The following is a 21,041-nucleotide window of genomic DNA, read 5'->3' as shown; positions in this document are numbered from 1 at the left end:
GCAATGTGAGGCCCATCCATGTACCAACCTGAGCATCTTCGAATGTGTATCGCCCGGGCTCCTTCACATTCTGTGTGGTTTTGTCATAGCTCTTAGAATCCAAGTTAATAGCACTGGGGGCTCCTGGAGCCAGAAATTCTTGCCATATTTCCTGAACTCGAGAGGGGACTTCTCTAATAGGCCTTTTCTTCAAGTCCTCCACTGCTAGCCAGAATCTATGCAAAATGTGACACCAAGCATTTACTCCAATGCCTCATAATCCGAAAATTCTTAAATTATTGACCTATCATTCAATTCACAATGAAGCATAATAATGAACTCATTTTCTCTGAAGGCTCAGAAACAGGCCTTTACCGATTTTTTTAATTAGTCGTATTCAAAGATATAACATTTAGGGAAAGGAAATCTTGAAAACTATCTCTTTTAGATGTTCTCTGTTAAAAACAGATCTGCCAGGGTCCTGATTCTGTACAACCTTAAATTTTACTGAAACAAAGGAGCACTGCTAAAGAACCATTTATTAGAAAGGAAGAGGAGTTTGAAGGGCATTAAGGTGAGTGACGCGGATCATCTGATTGGGGGGGATAAAGTATGCCACATACTCTATCTTTTGGATCTTTTGTCCATTTGAGCAATGAGGGTTAGTATGGAGAGGATTTTCTGCTCTACCAGGTAAGGGAATTACAGTGAAGCTTTACTGGAATTAAAAGAGGCCTGGACACAGATTAGAAAATGCCCTAGCTGGAGAAATCAGGGCAAGTAACTAATTTTAGGCGATTTAATTCAGGGAGTTATGAAATGACAGAAGCAGCAAGCTTTCACATGTAATTGTTCAAAAGGCTTAAATTTGCAGAGGCATTATGACAATTCAGAAGTTCTGGAAAAAAATAATACTGACTCACTGCTAAACATAAAAATATATTTGATATGCTTCTATATAGAATATAGTATATTCTGAAAGGAAAGAACACCAGAACATGTTTTGCTTGATAAAAGCAAATAGCAAAGTCTAATAAGAAGTCACATTCTATTAATGGGTTTCATTTTTTAAAATTTTGCTCTATATTATGTCTTTTTGGTTAGACCGAGAAATGATGACAAAATGAATATGTATATAACACATCATATAGTGTTTTTAAATTTAAAAAAGATACTTGAAAAAGGAAGTACTAGATCTATGTTATCCTCAACAGGGGCCAGATGTGATCATGAAATGGAAAAGATGACGACAGAGGTGAAGGTCACTATAGGCTACAGAGTCTTAAGAAAGGTAGAAGGGGATAAGCAGTACCTTCATAACTATTACATTTTAACTTGCAGATTAATGAAAGTTCAAAAATAAGTAATAAAGTAGTTCAGCTACAATTAGAATATCAAATATTACTCAACCTAGTAATTTTCCAGTTTCTAGATACCATTTTCCTGTAGATAGATAACAGTAGATAATCCAACATGAACAATGCTTTAAACATAAAACTACCATGGGTTGCTTTCAGAAAGGAAAGGTCAAGACCATTTCCTTTTAAAATACAGATTCTGACACTGTGCAATCTAATAGGAAGGCTAGGTGCAATCTGAGGGAGCATAAGTGTTATAATTCATGCTCATTCAGGTTCATTTCAGCACTCTTTGAACACATAGATAAAAAGAATGTCTTTGTCCTTGAACTAGCAAAGATACACCACTCAAATGGCCATAATACAAGGAAGCACATGAGAGATTCTCAAGAAATAGCACAAACCAGATAGTCTGGGAATGCAGAGCAGGAAGGAGCCCCTCTGCTGGGGCAAGTACTGGGTTGGAAAAGGGAGTTCTAGGAAGGCTGTACAGATGCAGTGACATCTTAAATAGACTTGAAATTACGGGTGAAATATCAAAGGGTTGAGGAGGTAATACTAACAGCATCTATACTGACAAGTAAGTGCAGGCACTATTCTAAGTGATTTAGCTATATTAATTCATGCAATCCCTACAACTTTATAGAGTATGCGTTAATATTTCCCCCACTTTAGAGAAAACTGAAGATATGAAGGATAAGTCACTTATTTAAGTTATCCACTGTGAGTGCCACAGCTACGGTTTGCCCCCAGATCTGCAGCAGATGACATGCTCAAAACCACTCTCTTGAATGCCTCCTTAAAAGTATCACTGCATTTCTTATCCTCAGCATAGTCATTATAATAATTTAGTAGAATGTAAAGGGCACTGGCTATTTATTATAGCCCCTTATTATATGGTAGCTGGACTATGAGGAATTATCTTAATGTCTTTGAGCCTTGATTTTGTCATCAGTAAAATGGAATGCTAATGCCTATCTCACTGGGTTTCCATTAGATTAAATGAGATAAATTATGTAAAGGGCACTTTTGAAGTGCTTGACATATTTTTAGGCACTCATAAAACATTCATATTATTACATTTACTTAGTACTTACTCTGCTTTACCTGAAAAAGGAATGAGCGAAAATACACCAAGCGAGAGCAGAAGTTATATTTGAGGTATAAGTACTTATCAATAAGCAGTTTTTCTTGACTATTGTTTCTGTCTCAATACTAGAAGAAAATGCTCATATGAGTGTCACACTTCCCTAAATAGCAGATGCTAAATAAGATGCATTGACTTATTTAGGTGTAATTAGCCCTGCTGGCTAACTTGACTATTTTGTCTCCCTCGGTCTGTGACACCAGATACCTAGGCAGAAGCAGGGGGTTCAGGTTGGGGAAGCAGTGGACAGTAGCTTGGTATTGGATTATAGAAAGCCTAGGATGCCAATTATTAGTAATCTGATTCTGAAAGATGCTTAAATTCTTCCAGTCATATTTTGCTTGCCTGTAAAATGGGGCAAGAATATTTACATTTCATTTCTGAAGTTATGATTAGATGAATGATAATCAGAAATAATAAATACAAAATACAGCATGGCATACTTATAAAAGTAGTGAATATGAAGCATATTATGGCATATAGAAGGTATTCAAGAATTATATCTGTATTTATCAATCCTTAGTATGGAAACATATAACAAGCTTATGGTATATACTCAAGAAATATATATGTGACTATATATGAAATATATTTCATTTTTAATTTTACTTTGTTTTTATTTCAACATAACATGCAGTAAAAAAAATTAACAGGATTTATTAGCATTTACAATGCTTACAAAGAAAAAGGACTCTAAAAGCAATTTAGTTCAGATTTAAGAAATTGCTCTAATTAAACACTTATAATAAATCTATTTCCAAATGATCAGTTTAGCCCAAAATTTAAGATAGCATTTGGTAGATATTTATGTCTGCTGTCTATGTGCAATATTTTTATATAACCTCTGATTCTTGGGATATCCAGCCCCTGTTTTCCTAACACAGCAGGAAAAGACATATACATGTGGCCATTTAAATTAAAGGAAGAAATGGAGTAAGGGAGATCCTAGACTGCAAAAATATATGCAAGCATTTACCTTTTCCAGAACTAAACACTTCTTCCATAAAAATATTAAATATCTAAGCCCTATAGAACTAGGGCCGGGACTACTTCAAATTAACTATTCTGTATTTTTAAAATTTAGGACAGAAAGCCTTTTGGATGATATTTATACATTTTCACACAATGAAATATGTAATATTTCTTATATGCAATTACTTATCAGGCAATCTAGTGTGGCATAGAATTACTGAGATAAGAAATAGTTAAGGCATGGATTAAGAAAACAGCAGTGATTCAATTTCATTCATGAAACAGAGTTTGCACACGCTATTCCTTTTGCCCCAAACTTCTTCCCTCTTCCTTTTTTGCCTGGTTATCTCCTTATCATCCAAGCCTAGAAGCTGTTTCCCTTAGGGTGCCTTTACTGATCTCCACCTCTGGGTTTGCCATTCCTCTGTATTTCTCTGATCTAATACCCATGATTTTGTGTTGTGATCTGTTTTCTTCTCTGTATTCACCACTAGGCTGTACTTTTATTAAGAGCAGGAAGGACGTTTATTTGATTAGGTGATACTGGTGGGGCACTGCTTATTTATTTCTTCATCATGAAGCCCATGATGTCAGCATTTTTTCAAAAACTTAGAGAATTAGAGGAAACTCCACCTCCCCATCCACTAAAAGGCTAAAAATAGACTTTATCTCTGCTTTATTTTTATTCATTCTTGTACTCAATAATTGATAATGTGACCTCAGGATAGAAAATATTATTTAGTAGGTCCAATAAAAATCCTTAGCAACTGAAGACCTTGTGAAAGCCCTGTCAAACAAGTGTTCTCATAAACTTGAAAGAGAATAGGAAGTTGCATCCCAACCATCCATGACAGGCATGCACATATAATTAAATTCCTCCAGACTCTGTCTGTGGTCAACTTGCTTAATCCATGGGACATCTGTCAAAACTTTATGTATTTCTGAATGGTTTGGTATTGGTATCTGTTAAATGTCCTGAAAAGAGTGTGACATTTCTGGAGCTGCTTAGTTCCAGTGAAAACAAATGAATGCTGATGCCTTTCTGTAAATGAATTTCCCAGGACTGCATAAGTCATGGGAAAGTAAATTAGGGTGTTAAGTTTCAAAAGAATAATGAATGAAAGAACTTGTAGAAAAACCATTTTATGTAGTGGAAAGTTATCACTCACTTCAGTGATCTTAGAGCCATTAAAATCTATTCCAATGTCTCACATTTAAAATTTCAATTTCCAGGTGCCTCAAGTCAGAAAAGTTTCAAAAATACGTAAGGATGCTGTTTACAACAGATGGGAAGGATGCGCACCCCTCCAGCAGGGCTCAGTGAGGTGCTGCTCTCAACTGCCCTGAGGCTGTATTTAAGTGTACAAAGTAAATGTACTCCATAGTCTTGTTTCAAGTTTTACAGAAGCACTCAATCTCTTTTTCTAGATCTTACTTGAGATGCAATATACAAAGACCAATATTGATAAATAGGTGATATTTTAATTAAACTGCATAAATATTATCAATGATTCCACACTTTGCCAAATACTAGTCTAAGTGTTACACTTCTTTATGCAGGCCATTTCAAATGCATCAGATTTACATAGGTAAAAGGTCAGGAGACAGTGTAAAATAAACCGTTATGAGGAAGTGATAATGTTGGACAAAGTGCTTTGCCTTCATTACCTTCTCTTCTTCCATCAGGAGGCAGAAATTCAATGGGCCCGTATCATCATCATGATGTTGGTGGGATAGTAACTGGTCTATCAAGTGCAAAATAACCAGACTCATCACAGGTAGGTCTCTCTTGCATATAGTATAAGAGTCAAACAACAGGGTTTACCTTAAGTTTTCTGAGCTGAATTCTGACTCTAGAAATTTAAGGAACTGTTCTCTCCCAACTGGATCTTTCAATGCTTCATCCATGCCAAAACCCCATCGTTTTACCCTCTGCTGGCTTGGTTCTTTGCTATAGGAGATAAAACAAAGCCAAATATATTCCTTTCATTACAAATTTTATCTTCTGCTATTATATTTCCCCTCAAAATCATGTATGATTTTAATTTCCCACCTTTAGCATATTTTTCAGAAAAAAAAATCTGATTGATGGATCTGCATGAAATTATCATGAGATGAAAGTTGGGCATTAATAATAAAGTTTAATGTTTATTAAGCATTAGATATAAAGAGATGGATTCTCTCTTTTAGATTTTTTCAGCAACTTTATGAGACAGATCCTATTATAATTCTTATTTTAGAAACGAAGAAATCGAGACAGAAAGAGGGTTATAACTTGACAATGTTGAACAGGTGATATTCCAGACATTCTGACCCCAGAGCTCAATTTCTTAACCACTACACAATGAAGTCTCATGGTGGCAGGTTGTATTGGAGGAAAATACATTGAGACTCAAAAGACTTAAATCCTGGTTTATGACTCTGCTGTTGATTAAATGTGTGACCTTGTCCTGGTTGAGTCACAACATTTTGGGGTTCCAACTTTCACATGTATAAAATCTAGAATTTAACGGATGAAGAGATCTGTACTTGTCAAGCATTTAAGAACCACTGGATGGAAGAGAAGGTCCATAAATGCATTCTAGAGGAGTGCTACAGAATACTAAATCCTCACTCTGTAAAGGGGTATGCAATGATCTTTTTATGACTCCATCAAGATTGATGATATAATTCTTCCCTTATATAGCTGATGAAAGAAACCAGGGAGTCTTAAACTGTGCTTTGGTTTTCTTAAGAAGTCAGTCTCTTGTCAGTTTCTCTTAAGAGTGTTTACGGTAAATTCGTTTTGCTTTAAAATTGAATTTATAAAGGCATACTTGTATTGGGCTTAAGTAACTATGGATGTAGCATTCATTTTACTTGAATAGATGGGCTTTTGTGGCTATGCAGATTTTCAAGGAAGCTAAAAACAATGAGCTAAATTTTAAGAACTAAAGACCCTAACTCTGACTAGTCTTCCTTGAACCGCTTGCACCTCTAATTTTTTGTGCCATTCTTTCTGGAAATGCAAATCTAATATAAATGCAAATATCTAATGTTCAAAAACCATTTCCTTGAACAAGAGCTTTATATCATGGCTAATGTAGACACAGAGTAAAATTACTTTTACAATTAGTCAGCCATAAGATTCTTCCTATTTCAATCAAACCCTGAAATAAGTGAAATATTTGGAAGGAAGAGAAAATGTCACTTACCTTGCTTCAAGTTCCCAGAAGGTAGTGTCATCAGACAACCATGGGTTAGAAGGGTCAGGTGGCACAAGAAATGGGTCATATTCTACATACTGTTCCGTGTAACTTAGCAGACTCGAGAGAAAGAAACATTTTCATTTTCCTTAGTTTTCTGTCTGAGGTTTTATCTGATCTTTGTAAGGGACACAATACAAAAACATCTGGCCAAGGAATCCTTGCTTGCTTATAGAATGAAATCCAATAGCAGTTTTCATCTTTCAATAACTTTAATGCATCAACTTATTGTGCTTCTTGGAAGACAAATATGGCTAAGGATTCCATCTCTCCCCATGCCTAAGCAATATGAATTAATATCCCTCCATTAAAATGAGGCAAAATGGAAGAGGTCACTGTGTAAAAGGAGGTGCTAAAGGTCAGTTCCAATCCTTGGTCAACTAGCCCACCCACAGCACAACAGAGTTTAGCTCAACTTGGAGAAGGGGTTAAATGGAAATTTTTTGTCAAAAGTATTTACAGGAATTAGGTAAAGGGGGAATCACTGACAGCAAGTTTTTGAAAAAAAATCTGTATCTAAAAAAAACCTAAAGGGAAAAAGGAGAGGAAAAAAGTTGGAGAGGTAAGATCTGGCAATGCCCCAAAATGAAGAACGTGAATGCCTTAAAAACAGATTTAAATGAAAAATAGGAAAATATATAAAATCTGAGTTTCATTCAAATTCTGAAGTCATAAAATAACTGAGTAGTGTGAATGTTAAGATGAATTTACAAAGAGCTTCTAAGTTGCCAAAAGGTAACTTAATAAATTGAAAGTTTCATTTCTCCTAGCAGGAGTGAAAAGATTCAACTCCTTGGAATTATCTTCTGTATTTGATTCTGGTTGCACAAAGACTGGACCTCTAGAGACCTAAGATAATAATGATTATTCTGCCATTCGAAGTACAACAAAAGAGCTCTTTGAAAGTTTTCCATGTTCAAAAAGGAAAAGGAAAATAATATTTCTTATAGGGCTCCAATTATTTATAACTTCTCCTCCCACCAGTTCTCTTACCATATTGAGCACATTTAATTGTTATATGAAAAATTTTTTATTTATATGGGTGTCTTGCAATACTTACCTATCAGCAACTTTTGACATTTTTAACCGATGTCTATCTAACTGTATTTGCCAATACTTTATCTGAAAAAAGAGATAAAGAAGTAGTTACATTCGCACAATTTTCAGCTCTAAATTCTGATAGACTGAGCAATTCTAAACAAGAATATGTTCTCAACCAGTAAAATTTCAAAGTCTGTAGAAAAAATCAGACATGAGGGCTTTAAAAGAGTTAACAAAAAATTAAACTCTGTTTGAATGTAAACATAACAAGTATTGCTTTGGAACAGCAGTGAATTTGAACATTCTGCCTGCTTTAACAAAATGTGACTTTATTTTAAAAGTGTTGTAGAAATTTTAGCATTTATCCAAATCAGAATCATTTCTCCCTCAAACATTAAATTCAGAAAATAAATGTGTTTATTATTCGTTACTATAATTTCAAAATAATCCCTACTTCCTAATACTAACCCAACAAAAGCATCAGTTATATTTGTTTTAAGAATAATTGTATCAACATTTCAGGACAAATTCTCACATGGACATAATAACACGTGGAAAATTTAAAACTCTCTGAATTACTTTTCCTTCATGGTGACTATAAATATAGTAGAAAAAGTATGTATTACACAATTGATAAACCATGTTACAATAAAATATTAGGGGAAAATAAGCAAAAGGAGAAAAAGTCCCATGACTTAACTAACCAAGATATTTAACTGTGATTTGATATGAGACCCTTGGTGTTCGCTTTGAAATATTACTTGGAGCCAACGCTATTGATCAATGTGTGAAACAAGAAACAATACATACCATGTTCGTCAGTGCTAATGAAGGAAAACTTCAAGAGGCTTATAGATATCAGTACTGCAGAAACAAGATTAAGCACTCTTTTGTGAAGATCATGCCACATGACTGGAGGTGGAAAACACATGACCTAATGTCACCAACCTCTTGTCTTCTCATTCTTTAAGACAGAGTTCTGGAGTATAAAATAACTCTTAATAATGGAGGCACCGATAAATCAGTGTGTGTAATTTTTAAAAATTGGTTAGAGGGAAAAGGATTTGGGGAATTAAAGAGTGAAGAGTTTTGAAAACTATCTCCATATGCTGATACATTTTCAAGTGACTATGTATCTTAAAATCACCTTTTCACTACAAATCTATATGAAACAGTCAATCCTAAAAATCAGTTTTAAAAATACCTACTATTAACATCAACATCTGGTCTTCATACCTGCTACTCTGTAACCCATGTACCCTGTAAACCATTATTATAGGTTGACTCACCTGTTGTTGTAACTCATCTTCTGTTGGAGGTTTAGTTTCTGGTGTGGGTGTGTGGGTAGGACTGTGACTTCTAATATCATTTTGAAGACCATAGACAGACTATATTAAAATAAAAACAAAATATGTTAGGACAAAATACCATTTATAGTCACAGACTTTCTAAAAGGTAGTTTCGTGTTATATATCCAGTAAGGTAACTCAAAGCTTTGCTGCATATTGGATTAAGCTTCTTATCAAAATTCAAAAGGCACTGCTATCGTAAATGCTATCACAAATATGGATGTAAAATAGAAGCACAGCTTTTTGGAAAAAATACGTGGTTAGATTAACTGACAGAATAATTGATTATATGAAAAAAAACTAGCTTAGTGTGATAAAGTGTGGGGGTGGGCTGAGAGTACTAAGTTGGGGAATGACAACACAACACAACACAACATCTAATACATATTGATTTCAGAATAAAATAGAGGTGGATATAGAATAGAATAAAAATGTAATAAGCCAGCGTAAAAATAATCTGAGTTGTTTTACATGGGAAAGGAATGGAGTACTAAGGAGAGAAACTAAGTTAAGAATTCCATTGCTGATTTGGTCTCTGATGGTTATGATAAAGACACTCCAGGGTGCTCCTACTTTCCCATCTCAAAACTGGGTTATTTACCTTACAATACTGGCCTTGTCACTTGGTTCCACTGGATGCCATTTGCAAACATCAGTGACCCCTAAGGTTTTGCACATCTTTGAAATTCTTAATGTCCCAGTGTTTCTTTACTATTTTGTCAAAAGGTCAAACCCGCTATTTAGGAATGCTCTATTTTGAGAAAGACCCATAGTATATATAAATAAAGATCTGGGGACTTAAAGGGACAAAAATTCATTCCCAACTGAAGGTGAGACATCTCACATGTCAACTCAAGGAAGAGGCCAAATTAATTTTTGTTTAAATTCAAAGTATTATTACTTTAAAATAAAGAACTTAATGTAGCTACTGAGCACTTTTTCTTTGGACATGAGGATGAAGGATGAGGACATGATAAAGTTTCATGAGCCCCAGAGAATTAAAGTTACCAAATAGTGGAAAGAAACTGTTGAAATCAGCAGAGGGTAGATGCTTAACCAAGCCAATTTCCAGGCACATCACCAACCTTACCAGTAACTCTAAATTCAAATGTGTTTTGTTAACTGACCTGTTTTCACTTGGACTCCACCTCTTCTTAATGTTAACCTTTTGGCTCTATACCTGGGCCCCTTTTCCTTGTGACTCCCTGTTATTTGGCTCTTAGCCCATCTTTAACATATTTGACTTGGTTTTCAGACTATCTTTGGTAGGTCCTTCAATCTTCCCTCCTTTGCCATAGCCCCAGTCTACTGAAACTCAATTCTTGTTACTGGGCATACATTTCAACCCAAGGAGTAGCACATATGCTGTGAATTAATTATTAACAGGACTGAACTAAATGGATCGGACTGTTTCTTTTTCTTTCCTTTTGGCATTTATTCAACGTTTATTGAACACCTACTATATGCTGGATATAATGCTAAGCATTAGGGATATAGAGATAAACAAAAATAGGTATGCTTCCTCTTTCATTGGAACTCACAACCTAAAGGTTACACAAGAATCACACAAATAAACATGATTAAAACTGTGATAAGTATCATGAAAGAAAAGAATGACAAAAGCATAGTGCCTAGAACAAAAGGAGACTTAATTTCCACTGAAGAAACAGAAAAGCCCTGCATGAACTACTGCTACTTGCTTTTGAGTCTGATTAAATACTATAACCCTCTGAACTCTGAAATAACGGCTGAGGTGGCTATTTAAAAATTAGGCAAGTGGGGCTTCCCTGGTGGCGCAGTGGTTGAGAGTCCGCCTGCCGATGCAGGGGACGCGGGTTTGTGTCCTGGTCCAGGAGGATCCCACATGCCGCAGAGCGGCTGGGCCCGTGAGCCATGGCCGCTGAGCCTGTGCGTCCGGAGCCTGTGCTCCGCAATGGGAGAGGCCACAGCAGTGAGAGGCCCATATACCGCAAACAAACAAACAAACAAACAAAATTAGGCAAGTGAAAGATCACTAATAATGAAACAATCGTACTTTCCAATGTCTGCTATTTTTTCAGTTGTCTCATGCTAATTTTTGATAAAGAAAATAAAAAAGATTCTAAGGTGTGAACTTTCCATTCTTGCTTACATTGGTTTAATTACTTAAAGTTCTTTAATAAGAATCTCTAGTTCATGTAAAAAAATGTTTTTAAGACAAGATAGCTGACAGTTCTAACAGTAAGTTTTTTGGTTAAGATTTAAAATAATTTAAAAGATTTCTAGGGCTTCCCTGGTGGTGCAGTGGTTGAGAGTCCGCCTGCCAATGCAGGGGACACGGGTTCATGCCCCAGTCCGGGAAGATCCCACATGCCACGGAGCGGCTAGGCCCGTGAGCCATGACCGCTGAGCCTGTGCATCCGGAGCCTGTGCTCCGCAACAGGAGAGGCCAAGATTTATAGAAAAATTCTAGAAAATTTCTAGAAAAACACACAATTTATGGTGTCATAGAAGTAAAATGATCCATAAATTATCTTCTAGCTCTACATTTCTAAGATTATTTCAATATGCATGCATTTCATGTTGTCTTCATGAAGTTCTATATAAGACCCAAGCCATTGGGCAGTGTTGTTTAAAGTAGTCTTCCAGCAGCCTGGCCACTGGCTCTGAGGTTACTGGGAAGTTTCCTTTTTAGCCTTACATGTAAGTAAACATCATGAATTCTCCCTTTCAAGATTCAGGGACCAGTGATAGCTGGACCCAGATAGCTTCATTTTCTGGGGATCAGTGATAGCTTTTAACTTTGATTCTTGGCTAGAGTGAAAATAGCCATGAATAATGCAATTTTATGTTCAGGGCTTAATTTACGGGTAAAGGAGGTAAGAAAATTGATCCTATTTTGGCTGACAAGTTATGAGGATCATTTACAATGTAAAAGGATTTGCATTTTTTAGAAAAATTAAATGTATTAGAAATCTTGGCACAGGGTGGGTAAGGCTAGAGAGAAAGATAAATAAACGTTTCTCAGTGTCTTAATATTTGCAGATGCGGGGAAATCAAATTAACTAATTGGGATCCATTTTGAATTTTAATAGCAAAGATAATTACTAAACCAAGATGCTTTGACTTGATTAACACAGCTTTTATTCCCCAGGGTGCCTGGATGAGCACTTTTCATATGTAGTATCATCCAAATGAATACTGAATAGGTTATTCATTGAATGAAACAGATTTGACTTTCTACTTAAATCTGTTCATATGTGATTTCACTTTACATTTCAGAAGAGATCTAAGAAAATTCTCTCCAACTTTTTTTTTTTTTTGTCAAGGGGAGGGGATTTTAAAATAAGAACTAAAGTGTGCAGGAAGCTTCTATGCCTTTCTATGTGGAGTGGAATTTCTGGGATTTTTCTAACTGGTGATGAGGGAGGGAATATTTCTCTTTCCTTTGGATTCTCAGCTCAACTGGAGAATGATTGTGACCATGTCTGATGCCATGTGGAGGAAGCCAGTGCAGACGGAGGGCAGAGAAAGGAGACTAGAGAAGAATGAGAGAGAGAGCTCTGCCTGTGTCTGAGTCCCTGCGTCCAGTAATATCCAGGGCTAACTGCCCTGGCCTACTCCCAAGGTTTTAGACTATTCCACTCTTTTATCTATTTTGAGCAGAGTTTCTCTTGCCTGCAAGTTTATTGTACTTCTTACTTAAAACACTTTTGTGCTGCTCTAAGATATGAATAATTTATCCCATTTTATAACACATTAAAATTTAAATTTCCACATTTTGCATATGGAAGTAAAGAAATACCAATATTTTCATGTATAAACACTGCAAACTAATGCTTCCCAAATTTTCAAAAAGAATGATGCAATGTGATGCACTGGTAAGATATCATCACTGAGTATAGTGCTAAAGGGAGAGTGTAAACAATTACTTTATTGATCTTTAAGTTCTATCTCATCAATCCATATACTTTTTCTTCTGAATCAGAGCATAGCTCACTTGGTGTCTGTTGGGGGAAACTTGACACAACGTAATGTATTCCGAACTCTTCAAAATTCATAAGTGGAGAGAAGTGGCTTAATGTACTTTGGGAGAGCTGATAGATTTTTGAATTTGGTTCCACAAAGCTCGTCCCGGTACACTCAGGCCATGCTGTGAGCAGAGGATGAGAGGAACTGAGTAGGGCTGATCATAAGAGAGAGGGGCCAATAGGCTTGCTTTGGTCTGGCTTTGCCTCTTTTTCTCAGAGATATGCTAGGGGCAAAAGCTTTTGAGCACCTCATCTGAATGGATTTTATGGCACTTTTCCTGTGGCTTCTTTATCCTAACATCAAGATAAACTGTCTTACAAGAAAGAAAAGGTACTTGGATGGTACTGGGGCCTTTGAACGTAATGCTATGTTTATAGGGATGGAAGAAGAAGACATTAAGAAATAAGACTACAAAAAAAATGTTTAGTACCTGCTGCTGGGACACATATCCTGGAAAATGCTGCATAAGTAAAAAGCTACGGAAGAGAAGGTCTTGAAGTTTGTGGGATGTTTTGATCTAGTGGCACTGACCTTCGGCTGTGTCCTCAGAGTGATTGCTATAGGCCAGACATTCTTATGTGCATCAACCATTTTTTAATGGAATAAATAAAAATGTCTTCTACCTGTATGTGTTACTTTAAAAAAATGTAGATACTTCTGCTATGTGTTTTCAAGCAATTATATTCAATGTCACTGAATTCAGAACAGCATTTTGTTTTTGTTACATACTTCCTCACATAAGAGATCCTGAACCTATAACCACTATTCTATAGTTGTGTCACTATAAATTAAATTCTGATGTTAAAACATGGTCCTCATACGATATCTATAATTAAACATCTTTATGATGATGTCTTTTTTTCTTCATGTTTTTCTCTAACAAGGCCCTTCTCTCATGAGTACCACTTTTTCTCAGATAATCTCTACCTACTTTTCCTCATTTCCTGGGCTCCAAAAGAGATACATTTTTCTGTTAATTGCTCTTCTCTCAGCATCCTTTTCCTTCAACAGCCACCCCCCCACACACACACTTTGGGACCTTGACACACTTGAGAATCAGGACGGGGGCTATTTCCTGGGGACAGAGGAACTGACAGAAGTCCAGGGCTTGAACTTCCAGATTTTCTTCCAGTCAAGAAACAAGGAAGAGCAGGGAAGATACTAGAAGGCACTCATGAAATGGAATAAAAGGGTCTCTTTGTGTGTTTGACATCCTCTAAACAGTCCAACACATTACCAAGATCAGCCCAACAAATGTCAATTTTACCTTTCGTGTTTTGTGTGGATTTCTCATTCTGGATGACTTCTTAATGTCCACTTCAGTGGTATTTACGCATCCAGGCTGGAAATGGAAAACAGAAAGACAAAGGAATCTTTGGGTGTAAAGTTTTTGATCAGTGCACTCACTCTCCAGAACCTGAGCAAATGCTGTGATGACACAAGTCCCTGGCCGCCCTTTTCAAATGGCCACAGCCACTTCTCTCAGCAATAGCCAGTGATGAAATGCTTTGCACTCTTTTACTCCTCAAGTTTAAAAGCCTTCAGATACCATTCTAGAATAACTCCCAGAGAAACAGGAAAAAGAAATACAAGAGATTTGCATGTGAAAGTGGGTGTTAGTATTATTAGTAGCTGCTAACCCAACAGATTTAGAGCAAGGGTGTCCAGAGACTAAATGGGGTGATACCCCCAGCTGATACCTGCATTCAACATCACTCAGAGTGTACCCTCTCTGATGACAAAGACACTGATGGTTGCTTGCTTCTCCTAAGTTAGAAATCCAATGGCATTCAGTTGAACCAGCTCATATCCCAGGGTAATTTTTCTACAATGATTCATGAAATCCAGTGACTTGGAATATTTGTTTTCTATTGACAGAATGTGCAATGGAGTTAATGGTTAAAATGAGGAAGATGAAGAAAGCAACTGGGAATGAATATACCATGCTTCCTCTCAGGAATTCCTGACTCTCTTTTTTGTTTCCCACAGGCAGGTGAACCCCTTTAAAACAGGGTGGATTGGAGGAAAAGGGTGGACAGCCTGCTCCTTGTTTTTTGACAACCACAGAAGTGTCATTTTGCCAGATTTATCATTCTGTTGCAAAGAAACAAAGAGCTGTAAAGCTTCTTTTTTATTTGGAGAAGAAGAGAGGAAGAGGGAGGGAGGAAGAAAAGAGAAAGAGAGAGAAAAAGGAAGAGGGAGGAGGAGAAAGGGAAGAGGAATAGAAAGAGAGAGGAGGTAGGGAGAGAAAATATGAATCAGGAAACAGAAGAAAGGAGACTTAAAAATACTTGGGATCTTAAATCTAGAAAGGTCCTCAGACATCACTTATCCTTTAGAAGTGATTGGAAGTTATCAGTTACATGGTTGTGTTTCCTTTACTTTCAAGTTTTGATACAGGATGTAGGGATCTCCAGTACTAGTAAAACTTATTACATTGCACAGCTCTGCTCAATTTCTCTATTTTCCCCCCACAGATTGAAAGATCATTAGAACATCAGTTATCCTTGAAAGTGACTCCAGAGAAAATATGAACGTGGAAACAACCCTTTTGAGGAGTTGGGATGGGGTGGTGGGAAAGGCAAAAGGCAGCACTGATGTGATTAGGGAAATAAGAAGTTCTCCACAAGCGCTGGTAAGCAATAGGGATTAGCTCTTTGTATAATGAGGACATAGGACATTTTCCTTAAAAAACCCTCCCCTGATAGTACAACTATTGTGACAAAACTCCACCATAATGTTGTAAGTGATAAAGAAGTAAATCATTTTTTTCTTTGTAGGTTATATGTGAAATATATAGATATACTGTAATACTCTGCCCTATAAACATTAAATAAACTATAAACTTGGTTTGCATATCTATTTAAGAATAGAAATAGCTGGTTTAGCACCGTGGTCTGCTTGCAAGTGTAGGAGGAAGGAAGAGCACCCTCCTGGGTGAGACTTATTACTAACTGACACTGAGCAATTCACTTAAACTTTATCAGCATGAGGCTGATGAATATATGATATTCTGATTTAATTTTCTGTGGCTGGTCTAGGCATAAGTATGTTTTAGCCTCCCCACCAACTACTCCCCACCTGGTGATTTTAATATGCAGCCAGGAGTCATAACCATTGATCTAGAAGTAACAAAGATAATGTTTTAAAACATGAACAATATGTGTTCATTTCCTATTCAATTTCCATTTCCTTGCAGCCTTCCACCCCTAAGCTCATTAGGGAAGTGTAGGCAGTGAAATTCTTTAAGCTCTCATCGATATATCAAGAGCCAAGCATGGCAAGATAGATAATAGGAGATTTTCTTCTATACGTTAAGGAGTGGGATAAATGTGGATATGATATACAGGAAAAGGAAAGCATGTCCCTCTCTGACCAGGGGAAAAAGAAAAATAAAGGTAAGAGGCAGCACTCAACAGGTGTCCTCGTTTTCCTCCTCTAGAGAAGAAACCCCAGGGGGAAAGAAAAGAGTGATAGAAATGGTCAGACAATTATGAGGGAGCCTGTAATGTGTGGGTGGTATAGCTAGTCCCATTTATATACCTAGAAGAATCACCAGATGCCATCACAGCCAACATGAATCTTTACAATTGGAGTTGGCAAGAGAGATGAGCCTGAAATAGTGTTTCCCGAGGCTTGTATACAGCAAGCAAGAGACCCAGAGTTTGTTGCATGCCTCAGTAGTAAAGGAGGCAGAAGTTCTGACAAGATTAACAGATGGATGGGAGCCTAAGGTTGAGACCAAGGCCGAGGTGTGCAGGGGTTTTACACTGGGAGCAAATGCCTGGAACACAAACTCCAGCAGTGAGTGCCCAGACATGAGATGGTACCCCCATGATAGCAGTCCTAGGAATAGACTCCACTGACCTAGCTAAAGCAGAAATCAGAAAGAAGCCAGAAGATCATATAAAAATAAAACATTTGTACCCCAAACTGCTATCAAAAACAACCTTGCATAGCAGCAGGGAGAGGTAGAAAAAAAATTGGAAGTGTGATCACTTATCCAAAAGTTTCCTAGCAGATGATTTAAATGATTGTATCATGCAGAGCACACACGTTGAAAACTATCTTTCAAATGGGTTTCTGAGAAAAATTGGCCAATTATAAAAAATACAGAAAATATATTTTCTTTATGCACATGAGAAGTCTGAACTAATAGAACTTGAAAACTCCTTCTGTTATAAGCTAGAATTCTAAATCAATCATACTTCATACCAAGTCATACTGTATGGGTATTGACAAATGGCCCCAGAAATTGTGTCAACCACTGAAGGCATGAAGAGGAAAGATTTTTTTCCCCTTGCATAAGAATGTATCTGACTGCAGTCTCAAAAAGAATTAGAATTTTCATTTTCAGAGTTAAAAGAGTATGGCCTTTCAAATTTAGTTAATGAGCCATTAGCAGACATCTAAAATTCTATTTGAACCAATTCTTAACACCATTAATCAGCAAATTAATAAGAAGGCATTGATCCTAAAAGTAAACATTATTAGAAGACTGAACCCTGAAGTAATGTCCCATAACTCTGCTCCCATTCCAGGCTAATGAAATATGCCAGTTCAAAATTTTTTGCTAATGGCAAAATGGTTAAAATAATAAACTGGACCTGGGATGCATGTCTCAGCGACCTTCCAACTTCCTTTCATTTCTAAAGAGCCTCTTAGGACAGCTAATGCTTAGACAGATCTCTGGTACCTAAGTTAAATAGGGGATTCTTGAATATTAAAAAAGCTTAGATGGCCAAAGTCATCTAGTATATTTCTGAATAATTAAGGTCATGACCTAGTGTTGATACTTGCAAAATAACTGCTTTCAGACATCAGGCACTGTGGTGAATGAATTACAGCAATACATTTTTGGGGGAATTTTAAAATAATTTTAAGAAAATTTATTTCTGTATCTAATTGTCAGATCTAGTGATAAATGGTAAGATATAAAAATGAAGGTATGAGGCTTCCCTGCTGGCGCAGTGGTTGGGAGTCTGCCTGCCGATGCAGGGGACACGGGTTCGTGCCCCGGCCCGGGAAGATCCCACATGCCATGGAGCGGCTGGGCCCATGAGCCATGGCCACTGAGCCTGCACGTCCGGAGCCTGTGCTCCGCAACGGGAGAGGCCACAACAGTGAGAGGCCCGCATACAGCAAAAAAAAACTAAAAATAAAAAAAAAGGAAGGTATGACCATACCTCAATATTCTGTTAATATAATAAGGATGCCAGACAGATGAATCATTGCAATGTAGGAGCATAAGGACTGGACAGAAGTTGGCAGAGGGCATTACACAACAACAGAACATTTCAGACATCCATTCTTATGTACATTCTGTTTGTCCTCACCAATATGGCAGACAAATATTTTTTAAAATTTTGCTTTTAAGCAATTTTAATCCCAATAAGACCTTGTTGGCCTTGGTATTTTAAAAAGGCAGTTATCTTTTTGAAGCATATATAATATATACCACTAGCTGCTAGCAGATCTGCTTGAAATGTTATGCATAAATTGTTTTTCTGAACTACAAAACATATCTTCCCAATAAGATATAAATAACATTACCATTATCAAGTAGGCACTCAGTAAAAATGCTCAAATATGTACTATTTTACATATATAATGTTAAGTACACAGTATTGTTGGATTTAAGGAATAATAAAGTTGTATTTACATTGACCTAGAAAAGAAGCATACATTATTTCTAGTAATTCAAGGATGAATTTATTTTAAACAGAATTTAATGTCTTGGAATCCATTCCTGAAGGGGCAAAATGATCATAATATTGAGAAATATTACTGCCATAGCATTCATTTAAGTGTCTTAATGAGTTGCAAAACAGAAGCTGGGATTCTTGCTTTCATTATTATTATTATTATTTATTTTTTACATCTTTATTGGAGTATAATTGCTTTACAATGGTGTGTTAGTTTCTGCTTCATAACAAAGTGAATCAGTTATACATATACATATGTCCCCATATCTCTTCCCTCTTGCGTCTCCTTCCCTCCTACGCTCCCTTGCTTTCATTATTGATATTTTATTTAAAAGCATCTAAAAATCATTTATTTCCTCTCATGACATAATGCATTTTTATTAGTTGTAGTGGAAGGCACACTTGTTTTCAGGATAACTTAGGATATCTTAAGGATCCTTGGTGAAGAGCAGCACTATTAATAGTAATGGAGAACAACTCTCTTTAAATTCAATCAACTGTAGCTGATGTGTAACTGGGCAAAACAATGTCCTAAGTGACAAATAAGTGGAGATTTAAGAATGAGGTGGCATATAGAGCTGACAGTAAGGGATACACATATTCCTGGAAATTTAAAAATCAGACATGACTCTGGGAAAATTAAAATTTTGAATATATTTAATTATTGGTTCAAACACAATTAAATTATTGAAAATGATTTGTCCTTCTGTAACACTGTACCAGTTTTAAAAACACAATTTGCAGTATATTGTACCTCAATTAAAATGATCCCTTACTCTTATACAAAGTAATTCTAGATTTTTGAAGTGTTCAACCTCAGGATATTTTTTTAAAGAGCCAATTCAAGCTTTTCTTTCTTTTTTGGGCACTTGCCAATTGATTTAGCTTCTGATTCTTTCAGCCTTGCTGACCCACCAATTTACTAAACGTTAAACACAGACTGAAAGAAGTTGTTTGTGGCAATTACCCTGGAATTCCTTCCATTCACATTCCTCTATAATACTTACTCATTTGATTCCTACTCAATCTTATTTGTTGGCTATAGATTCTTAAGTAAGTAATCCTACTTCAATGTATTTTATGAATGAATTCCACATGTCAAGAGTCACGAGGAAGTCTGCTGTAGCAGAGGGGAGGGAAATGTACCATGACACTTTGGAGTCATGGAAAGTGGTTAAGTTAGGTAGAAATTATAGACCATGGTAAAATCTTTGGTTCAGTTCTAAACACAAGTGGAAGTCATTGGAGGGTTTTAAACATGAAAGTGACTTGGTATGCTTTAGATTTTTAAAAGCTCACTCAAGCTTTATGTCTTTCACAAAAATGGACCTAAATGTAAAATGCTAAACTATAAAACTCTTAGAAGATAACATAGAAGAAAATCTAGGTAACGTTGAGTTTGGTGATGACTTTATAAATACAACAGCAAAGGCACAATCCATGAAAGAAATAACTGATCAATTGAACTTCAATAAAATTAAAAATTTCTGGGGGTGCAGTTAAGATGGCAGAGTAGGAGTACGTGGAGTTTGCATCTCCTCACCACTAGGGCACATACCAGGCACTGGTTGGGGACCTCAGACACCTAAGAGAACACGAGGAACCCCCAAGTGACCAGGTAGGACATGGGGGAGAGCAAGGGGGAAGGAGAAGTGGAGGAGGAATGGAAAGTTGGACAGTTGGAAAATGCCCTGGGAGGTGGCTGGGGAAGGGGAGGGGTTTCCACACTCAGAGGGGCCCACTCACCATGAGGGAATCAACAGGGACGGGGAGAAAACCTTGGGGGATCAGAGGATTGGAAGGGAACATGGCCAGTGTTTCCCCTGCCCAATTGGGCCCCATGGAGCCTGCTTGGGTACTGGGCCTGATCCTCCACACTCTGAGGCCCTTCTGGCCAAGCAGAGCCTAAAATCTACCACCCAACACCCCCAGGGATTTTCGGGGTCCTGAGCCTAGGCCTGCCGCCACCCCCAGACTAAGCCCCTCCCTGCCCCAGCCCCACCCCCAGGGCATTTTCCAACTGTGAGTGTCCTGAGCCTAGGCCCCTCCCCTGCCTAAGCCCCACCCCCACAGCCAAGGCCTTTTCTGGTTTCTTTTTTTCTATTGTGGTTCTGTTTTACCTTGCTGTTGTTTCATTTATATATTTTTTTCTAATATATTTTTTACTTATTAATTTTATTTTTAATTCTTTGTTACTGTTCTGCTCCTTTTTTTTTTTTTTTTGCTGTGGCATG

The 21,041-nt window shown here is 36.9% G+C and overlaps 1 protein-coding gene across 2 annotated transcripts in view; it reads right to left on the bottom strand.

The window, feature by feature from the left end:
- Positions 1–21,041, bottom strand: part of RGS7 (regulator of G protein signaling 7) — a 176,707-nt gene that overhangs the window by 22,776 nt on the left and 132,890 nt on the right. For both annotated transcript variants that reach the window (XM_024757460.1, XM_024757459.1), the window contains exons 7-12: positions 14,370–14,444; positions 9,032–9,130; positions 7,762–7,823; positions 6,651–6,761; positions 5,282–5,407; positions 29–215 (exon numbers count right to left, since the gene is read on the bottom strand). In XM_024757460.1, the coding sequence (XP_024613228.1) occupies positions 29–215; positions 5,282–5,407; positions 6,651–6,761; positions 7,762–7,823; positions 9,032–9,130; positions 14,370–14,444 (660 nt within the window). The remainder of the gene's footprint in view (positions 1–28; positions 216–5,281; positions 5,408–6,650; positions 6,762–7,761; positions 7,824–9,031; positions 9,131–14,369; positions 14,445–21,041) is intronic.

This window comes from Neophocaena asiaeorientalis, unplaced genomic scaffold, assembly GCF_003031525.2.
Source record: "Neophocaena asiaeorientalis asiaeorientalis breed wild unplaced genomic scaffold, Neophocaena_asiaeorientalis_V1.1 scaffold440, whole genome shotgun sequence".
Classification (NCBI taxonomy): domain Eukaryota; kingdom Metazoa; phylum Chordata; class Mammalia; order Artiodactyla; family Phocoenidae; genus Neophocaena; species Neophocaena asiaeorientalis.
The sequence above is the reverse complement of the archived record's forward strand: the minus strand, read 5'-3'. Positions and strand labels throughout refer to the sequence as shown.